The sequence below is a fragment of the Mercenaria mercenaria genome, chromosome 13 (genome assembly GCF_021730395.1).
Source record: "Mercenaria mercenaria strain notata chromosome 13, MADL_Memer_1, whole genome shotgun sequence".
Classification (NCBI taxonomy): Eukaryota; Metazoa; Mollusca; class Bivalvia; order Venerida; family Veneridae; genus Mercenaria; species Mercenaria mercenaria.
Window position 1 is genome coordinate 5,948,287 of NC_069373.1, and position 10,117 is coordinate 5,958,403.

The following is a 10,117-nucleotide window of genomic DNA, read 5'->3' on the forward strand; positions in this document are numbered from 1 at the left end:
AATATAAACTATATATACTGCACGTCATAAGTCTGTACACATCAAGTTATACTTCTTCATTGATTTCCAGCTTAGCTGTGTGTAACTGGTCAAAATGTTTACGTGTCATCTAGAAAAACCTAAGAATGTATAATTGAATTCGGAGCAGGCCGATATTTAATCAATATGTATGGAATTTATTACTAGATACAACAGCAAAATAAATGAACAGTTGTATCCAAGCAGTTAAGAGATTTAACTTAATCTGTATATGTATTATAGAAAAGAACAGAAGAGATATTTTATAAATATTTAATTTGAACATAAATAGTTCACCTTCACATACAAAATATGTAAACATACAAGGCGAACGAAAACATTACATCAAACTGTTGCAAAGAATTTAGCTCATTTGACCTTAATTTGGACCTATAAACACAGACTGATATACATCTTCAAAGTCATTACATTGACACCAAGTACATTTCCTGTCGTTTCCATATTTAATGGGACAGGGTCTCTTTACATCGTCAATAGTTGACTTTTTGTAATGAGAAAGAATACCGATGTGTGTACATGGATACAATTAACAATGTATTAAAACAGCGTGTTTTTGGGAAGAATCAAACCTGAAAACCACACTTGTTTTTACTTTTCTTTTTCTACTGTTTCATAAAATTATTGTAAAGCTTTTCTTTTTGTTTGCAGTGTAGGTCAACATCAAGACGAGCCCTAAATATGATAGATACTGATATTTGAGCAACTGATTAAGTTGTTTGAATTAACAGGTTTGATTTGTTGAACCGTATTCAAAAGAATTGACCGGTATCAAATAAATTAACCAGATATAACAAACATGCAACATTACGAGAGAAAAAACCGCCACGAATATTTTTCAAGGTCACAAAACTATACAATATATCCAAACGATCCTAGCCATATACAAAAAATATTCAAAATGCAAATCATCAGTCGTGAACAGAATATAATGATTTGTTTGTTTGTTTTGGATTTAACGCCGTTTTTCAACAGTATTTCAGTCATGTAACGGCAGGTAGTTAACCTAACCAGTGTTCCTGGATTCTGTACTAGTATAAACCTGTTCTCCCGCAAGTAACTGCCGACTTCCCCACGTGAATTATCAGAGGTTGAGGACGAATGATTTCAGACACAATGTCTTTTATTAAATCATCACGGAGAACATACGCCCCGCCCGGGGATCGAACTCGCGACCAACGCTCTCCCTACTGAGCGGGATGGCTAAAATATAATGACGCTAACATTTGAAGGGACAGTTTATGAATCAACGCAGCTGTCTTCAATTGTTGATATAACATTTTATGCTCAGTGTTTATACATGTTTATGTTGCTGGTTGTATATGTTGCTGATTGTACATGTTGATGGTTGTATATGTTGCTGGTGCGCTGCTTTTATCTAATTGTGCAAAATATTTAACTTTGTTTACGCCACCATCTACTGTTTGCTGTGTTTTATCTTTGTGTACTCTACTTTTGGTTTTATGCGAATTGAATGAATACAGGGTACTCTGATTATCCCCCGCTTAAGGTGTTAGCGCTGTTCGTCCAACCGTCCGACTTTCCGAGCTTGCATTTGCATACTTAGGTAGCTATAGGAACAATACGTACCTGTACTTTTTCTTTGATGTCATTCATTCCGTAAGCTTTTATGTGGCTTTTTTTCTTTTACGTAACTAAAAGAACAATAGAACCGTCCGTCCGAAACCATATCTATGACATGGTGTGGAGTATTATAGAAATATTAATTGCCGCAGGGAAATGCCACCCTGCAAGTTTCGCTCAGATTGCATGAGTAAGACAAGAGTTATGGCCTTTTCATACACTTTATATAGTGTTTTGTTCCATTTTCTGTCAGTTCAAAGTCATATCTTAGACATAGATGGAAGGAATTTGATAAAACATAGTAGAGGTGTTAACTGATATAGGGCAATGCGGCTCTGCAAGTTTCATTCAGATTGGTTAGGGAAGACAAGATTTATGGTCCTTTTGCTTTTCTGTCCGTCCCAATAATTTATGGTTTAGCTAAAAGTGGTTTTCTTACGACAGCTTCAGTTAGAAATGAGGTAAGCAGACCAAACCTGGTAAACAAGCTTTTGATGAGACATTTTTTTATTTCATATAAGGTAGCTTGTGTCAGGGTCATTGTTTACAGAAATAGTAGAAAAAATGGTTTCTATAAATACAAGCATTCAAAACATTTTCTTTTTTAGAATGAAAGAAAATACAAGTCTGGCTTTTACTGTAGATATTTTAAGATTTATTTCAATATCCCTGCTAAATAATGCAATAAATAAACATTCAAAACTTGAAAAGATTTACGGTGTGCTCGTGATATTAGCGAAATGTGAAATATATTCGTCCCCCATTGTTACTGAATGTGTAATTATGGCATCTGTCATGTAACGCAACACCGTATCTCAAAGTCAATGTCCTTTGTGGCCTTGAAGAAATCGGCAGTCCTTTGAACAATAACTTTTGATTGTTAGTAAAAATAACACTTTAGAAGGGCAGAAGTGATGTTCAATATGATATTATCTAAATGTCTGTTTGCTTTCTGTTTTTAATATATTCAGAAAGTTTTGGAATGGCCATAACACGTTCTCTGTGCGCCTTCAGCTTTGGAAAAGAATCCATGAGGTTTGGGACTTGTTTTAAAGGTGTATCGAACCCATTCAGTACAGCAAGATCGGCAAGTGTGAGCTGAAAGTATACGACATATAACAGTCATTCAGGTATTTTCGCAACAACTTAAACACAAAATTAAATGACTGCAAATTGAGTATGATTATGATACTAGTTTCATACTAAAAGAAACATAGCGGAATTTGTCGATGGAATACCTGTATATAAAACATGCTTAGGAAAGCCAAAAGGTAGTCGTTATGTACACGTGTTCTCTATTAACAGGTTGAAATATATAATTAGTGCCAGGCGCTCTTTAGCCCAGGTTTCACAGAATGTTAACCTGTTATATACAGATCTCTATATGTTCTTTAATCACCGTAAATCAGAAGGAAGTTGATACGATATGCCCATGATGATGGCTTTTTTTGTAATCTACTAAACCGTTTGCACATTGATGGTGGATTTCACAAACTCGTGCACACGTTTGGTGAATTTATGTATACAATACAAGGATTCTTGACTTACTGCATCTCCGACGAAATATTTCCCTCCGTTTTGGTCCAAAGCTTTTTCAAATAGTCCTAAAAACTTTGGAAATACAACATCGACCATATTTTTCTGAAGCTCTTTCTGTAAAAGAATACATTCTACCGTTAAAGAATACTTTATATAATTAATATATAATCAATACACCGGTGAGTAGAACTATAAATACTAATTCCTTAATTTCAATGGAGCGCAGAAACAGAGAGGTGCCAGTAAGATGTATTAATAGACTGTTACACTGCGCATGGTTTTAGGGCGTGGGAGAGACAAGATGTATCAATGGATTTGACTGTGCATTTCACTTGTTTTAATATGTATCCTCTAAATAGTGTGCTGTCAAAACTGATTTTCGGACTTAAGCCCTGGGTAAGGTAGGCTGTCGCACTCTCCAACCAATGAATTAAGTAACAAATAACAGTTCTTGGTCTGGCAAAAAGGTACAACTGCCTTTGTCCTACTCATTACGAGCTGAGAACCAGTAAAGCCTGCCTTAGCGCTATATTCTCAAACTCACAGTCTAAAAATAATTTTGTTTGTTTGAACAACGGGCATAAGTTACGCAGTGTGACAACCTACCTCAGATCAGAATCGTTAGACTTCAATTCTTCAGAGAGAAAGTTATAAAAAGCAGTTAACTACGCTTCCCTAAAAAAAAACGATCACACTGGTGGTAATTTAATGTATTTTGAAAATACCTAGCGGGATATTTTATTAAAAATGTGTGTATCTTTTTTTCATTTTTTTTCGAAAATAGGAAAATGAAATACCTTGTGATATCATTTATTATTTATTCAACAATCGCAGACCAAGATCAACCTGCACGTGTCATGGTCTGCACTGTTCACTATTCTGTCAGTAAATTTTCCCTGAACGCCTCTTTGAACAATAAAATGCACTGCCCAAAAAGAATGAAAGACCAGTCCATTTTAGAAATTTAGCAGGATAAAGGTTAAAAGAACAAGTACAAGTACTTCCTTTATCTTCGTGCTGTCTTGTTGTTTTTAGCTTTCAAAACATATAAACAACATATATGAGTAAAAGGCATAATGTATTTTGGACATCTATTTGATGTTTTACTTCATTTGATAGATGCTCGATAAATGTTTATTTGTGAAAAAAAAAGCATAAGTAGAAAGTTAACCTTCTTTTCTTCGTCCTTTTCGAAAAATCCTTTAACTAATTCTGTAAACATATCTTCAACGAGACCCATGTATTGATCGACTAGACCTTGTTCCCAGTTGTCTTTGCCTGCTAGACCTTCACATAAAAGATCAAAGACATAAAAATATATAAGAGCTAGAATTGAATGTGTTAGCATCATGTATAAGACAGTGGTTATTATATAGCCCGTAATATAGTTTTGGCTAGTTTTAACTATTGACAGGCAAGCAATCCAATAAGTGTATCATAGATATTTGGCTGTAAGCTTATTCATGACTGACACAGGTAATCCATAAGTGCGGCTCCTCCAGAAGACTTTTAGTAATGTTGGTGGGTTGATATTGCAAGATACAGACGTCGCTCCAATTTCTGAAGCTACCCTGGTCCTTTAGCGTGCCAGGTGTTAAGCACCCATACATGGGACTCTAATCCCAAAGTTTATATATTTTAGTTGAAGGAGCGGAGGATCGAATTCACCAAACCTGGTCTCGTAGTCAGACAGTGTTAGCGCTAGTGTCTTATTAATGTTTGCTTACACTTCCGTTACAAGGTTTGCCTTGTCTGATTGGCCAATCAAATAATGTAAACGTCAAATTGATTTTTGTTTTAAGCGTTTAAAGAGTTCTCACTTATATCTAAAAGCACTGTAACATAACACATTGTATCTCAATCATCTTAAATCACTTAAATTGATAAACTGATACATTGCTTTCATCCTGTTTTTTTAATGTTATTAAACGAACAAATTTTAGTAATACAAATGGATTTATGGCTCTAAGGATATGATGAATTAACAGATGGCAATATTTTCCTGTCTGAAATGCCATTTAGACTGATATATTTGATGTCATACATTTTAAAACACACAAATAACCCACTAACTCTCACATATGTCACAGACTGAGGAGAAAAAATGTGCAGCCAGACCTGGACATAAATATATAATGCGGAAAACGGTGCATTTCCTAAACTAATTTATCCAAACTCTAAACAAATATGTCATATTTATGTCAAATGACTTACCGAACTCTCTAGCGACGTATCTTGCAATGGCCCCACTTTGTGCAAGCTTTTTCCCATCGACATCTAGTACTGGCATCTGACCGAATGGAGTAGCTGAAAATGGCAAAATATTTACCACAATAAATATCGAAATGTATTCTCTGACAATTGAACATTAGTCGAAATAATTTAGTTAAGACTCAGCCTTTGTGACCACCTGTACTTTGTCTTAAGGCATTTGTCATGTCCGTTCAGCAACTTCTCGAATTACTATTTTAATCTGGTTTCCACCTGGCATAAGCATCCACCTGCCTTTAGCAGTCGCGTTATATCGCGTCCTTGACTGGCTGCTTAATATAGGCTAGATGTAGGATTAGCAACAACATTTTGAATATAGATCTTGATACTGTAATGTAGCAAGTAAACCAAAGCTATTTCAGAAATTTTCAAAGTATATTTCTTGTTATACATATAAAATGATATTTGAATGAAATTAAAATATGTAATGGCAGAGGCTGTCATAAAAAGACATGGTTCACGAATATTTTCGTCGATCTCCATTATCAGCTATCAGATTGCCGGGTGGAATATCTGTGGACATTCGGTTGTCTGACACGCTAATTAAAACGTTTCATATCTTAACAACTTCATTGCAAATTTGGTGAAACTTGGATCAGCCATGAAATTCTTTTGATTAAATACCTTTATATTATCACGTCATTTAAACAAGTTGAAAGTCTTTCATCTATCTTGGCATTTGATTGCCTTCCTGCTTCACAAATATTCTTAACGGATATACTTTTTTTTTGTTATAAAGAGAAATACAAATATTATGGCCCATTAATAACAATCGGCAAATTACATATTCTCCGTAAGTGGTATCGGCATTTTCCGGTCTTTGACGGAAAGTCATCTGTACACGAAACTACACAGTTGAGTATTATTAAAAGGCCGTCGTGGACCACTTTTTGGCTGAGCTTAATACCGGCCGTACCAGTGTTTTAGCATTAAATTTCATCTTTTGCTTTGATTTAAAGTGCCGAAATATTGCCTTGTTAAAGTAATTATCCACAACGGTATCTGTCATGATAGCCCACGGGTGTGAAAACAACTTCGGCACATTTCCTGTCAAACGTAAGTTGACCCTGCTTGATTGGAATAATCATAAGTAAACGATTATCTGACGGATCTTTAATCTTAATGCTTCAACATTTAATGAGCGACTTCGACCTCGGGCAAATGTAACATTGCTGTATTCAGCATCTCAGGGCTACGTTATACTTTCAACTAGTACAGATAGCCCCGCTATATTTTGTTTTTCATTTTATTGTTGCTTTCTTTTATTTCCATTCTCTTATTACTTTTATTTTATACAAAAATACAGTTGTAGACATAGTATTCAATGCATACATAAACCTTACATCATAACCAGTTGTAAGTATGAGATTTATTGTTACGTAGCTCAGATAATAATTAAAAAAAATGAAATGAACAAAAAAACTTCAGCGGGGATGCCCATATCAGACTTAATCGTTGCATAAAATTTGATGCCATCGCCTGATCTGAGATTCACAGAGGGGTCGCTATAGTTGTTTTCTACCTCTTGGTTGACACTCAGACACTTAAATACATCAACATTTATAGCAATCTGCTAATGTTGGATAGTTATCCTTGGAAAATATTAGAAAATCTTAACTAAAAATGCTTTTACGCACTTATTGGCATCTCAAATCTTTTTTTTTTTCGGGGGTGGGGATGGGGGGTGAAATCCCCAGCCCCCTTTACGAGAAGAGGAGATCCCCCCTCTCGTGGTCTCCTCCCTCTCCTGCCATCGGCGTCCCAAGGCCGGACCAGTTTTTCGAAACCGGCGACGGCGCTGTATTACGTGATACAAAAGCATAGTTTAAGATTCAGATAAGCTGCAAATCCTCGCCGAGGTAGTAAAGTGTTTGTTCTACATTTTTACATGGTACAGCTACTAAATAAACGAGAGATTTATCAGTATCTGTGTCATATCATCTTTAAAGATTACTGAAGTCCTTATTGTAGTTATACAAATATTTGACTGTCTTACATGCGGTTGTCTTACTGATTTTTATAAACTAATTTGTTCTATATATTAACAGGGAAATAAAAGATAAGTTTTCATGGCTATCTTAGGACAAGAAATTTTTAGCTGTTGCTGCAAATAGAATCACCTACAGTTATAACGTTTGGAGATTTATATTTTTATTAAGATTCTTAAAAATTAATTCATCTTTTTTATAATTATATACATGTATTTCTAATTTGAATTTTGCGATTATTTCTATGAAATACGGACGTACAAAAGACGTACCACAAACATAATTACGAAACACTACCTTAATTTACTAGAATATTAATGTGAGTAAGTTTGCATGATGAATCTTGACCACGAGCTTAAGTTAGCTTTCAACTTTTGCATTTTCATTTTAAATATTTGTACAATGATAACTACTTACATGGCTTGAATGATGGCCAGTTTTCGCTCTGTATCCTGTCGTCTTCAAAGTCTCTGCCGGCGGCATAAAACACATAGCGCACCAGTTCTCCCCGTCCACGCACGTCAAAATATGAAAACTTGTAGGACGGCATGTTCTATTTGATATTGGAGTCTGTTTCTGTAATACATCGATACAAATAAATTATGCGATGTCCAGTGCCATAGTTATATTTTACTTTAAAATAAATCCGTGGTCCATAGTTTGTGCTATGAATGGTCTATATTTAACACATGTTTGCTGGGCTATTTAGGCAAAAACAATGAAAAGAAATCTGTGAAAATTAATTTCTGATAACAGTTCTTCTGACCCCGGGTAATAATTTTTACTATTGACTGACATGAACTTTGTTTAAATGTCCATTTTAAGCATTTACTTGTGAAAGAAAATAATAAAACGTTTACTCTTGCAACAATTCTCAATAAAAAGAAAAATAATATTTGATATTACCTCGTATAAATCCTAGTATTCCTTCGTAAAGTAATTAACTGTTATTAGTTAACGTATTTAAGATAGGTCGCAGTTCTATTTCTTGACCATCTAGGGCATTCTAGTGTACGTGCCTGGAGATAATAGTACGTACATATACTACATAGAATATAAACTATATATACTGCCCGTCAAAAGTCTGTACAATATTTGCGTGTTGTATACATTAAATTCAGAACAGGCCGATATTTGATATTTGCTATATATGTATGGAATTTATAACTGGATACAATATCGAAATAAATAAACATTTTTATCCAAGCTGTTAATGGATTTCACTTAAGCTGTATGTGTATTATAGAAAAGAACAGAAGACACATTTTATAAATATCTAGTTTAAACATTTATAGTTCATCGTTACATCCAAAGTATGTAAACATATAAGGGAAAAAAAACAACATTAAATCAGAATTTAACTCATTTGACCTTAATTTAATGTCTATTTTACATCACTAATCTAATATTTCCAACAGATCCGTATTTGTAAAACTTTACAACTGATTTGTAGCATACACTGGTCTATGGTAATGTCTAAGAATATAGTGCTTTTTAAAGTGGACATATAAACACAGAATGAAGTACAGCTTCAATGTCATTACATTGACAAAGTGTACATTTCCTCTTGTTTCCGAATTTAATGGGGCAAGGGTCTCTTTATAGCTTCAGTCGTTGATTTAAGTATTTTTGTAATGCGAAAGAATACAAATGTGTGTACATGTATACACTTAACTATATTAAAACGACAATAGTAGTGGTTTTTTTTGGTTTTTTTTCTTTTTTTCTTTTTTGTTTGTTTTGTTTTAAAGGGATGAATCCCGAAAAGATTGGTTTTTGACAATTTATATTTTTTCATGAAATTATTGTAAAGCGTTTCATTTTGCTGGTAGTGTAGGTCAACAATCAAGACAAGCCCTAAATATGAATGATAAATACTGATATTTGAGCAACTGATTAAGTTGTTTGAACAACAGGTTTGATTTGTTGAACCGTATTCAAAAGAATCGACAAGTTTCAAATAAATTAACAAGATATACCAAAAGTAAATGCAACATTTCACAAAAAACCGCCATAGATGTGTATTCAAGGTCACTAAACTATACAAGATATCCAAACGATCCAAGCCATGTACAGGTTTAATCTTTTTTCCAGGAGCAAATGTATAAATAATCAATGGAAAATTATATAAACAAAAAGTATTCAAAATGCAAATCATCGTGAACAGAATATAATTAAGCTAACATTTGAAGGCAGTTTATTAAACGACGCTTATACATGTATATGTTGCCGGTTGTATGTGTTGCTGGTTGTATATGTTGCTGGTTGTATGTGTTGCTGTTGTATGTGTTGCTGGTTGTATGTGTTGCTGGTTGTATGTGATGCTGGTTGTATGTGTTGCTGGTTGTATATGTTGCTGGTTGTATATGTTGCTGGTTGTATATGTTGCTGGTTGTATGTGTTGCTGGTTGTATATGTTGTTGGTTATATATGTTGCTGGTTGTATGTGTTGCTTGTTGTATGTGTTGCTTGTTGTATATGTTGCTGGTTGTATGTGCTGGTTGTATGTGTTGCTGGTTGTATATGTTGCTTGTCGTATGTGTTGCTGGTTGTATATGTTGCTGGTTGTATATGTTGTTGTTCGTATGTGTTGCTGGTTGTATATGTTGCTTGTTGTATGTGTTGCTGGTTGTATATGTTGTTGTTCGTATGTGTTGCTGGTTGTATGTGTTGTTTATCTGATTGTGCAATATACTTAA

General features: G+C 34.3%; 2 protein-coding genes across 2 annotated transcripts; one reads left to right on the forward strand and one right to left on the reverse strand.

The window, feature by feature from the left end:
• Positions 1–2,252: 2,252 nt before the first annotated feature.
• Positions 2,253–8,479, reverse strand: LOC123530108 (probable glutathione S-transferase 7). Its single transcript, XM_045310812.2, has 6 exons — positions 8,325–8,479; positions 7,836–7,994; positions 5,374–5,466; positions 4,331–4,446; positions 3,169–3,273; positions 2,253–2,718 (listed from the first exon to the last, which is right to left on the reverse strand). Exons 2-6 carry the CDS (start codon positions 7,966–7,968, stop codon positions 2,554–2,556), a joined length of 612 nt encoding a protein of 203 aa, XP_045166747.1. The 5' UTR covers positions 7,969–7,994; positions 8,325–8,479; the 3' UTR covers positions 2,253–2,553.
• A 1,176-nt stretch (positions 8,480–9,655) lies between these two features.
• LOC128547649 (uncharacterized) lies at positions 9,656–10,117 on the forward strand. The gene has a single exon (XM_053520694.1). It carries the CDS (start codon positions 9,656–9,658, stop codon positions 10,115–10,117), a length of 462 nt encoding a protein of 153 aa, XP_053376669.1.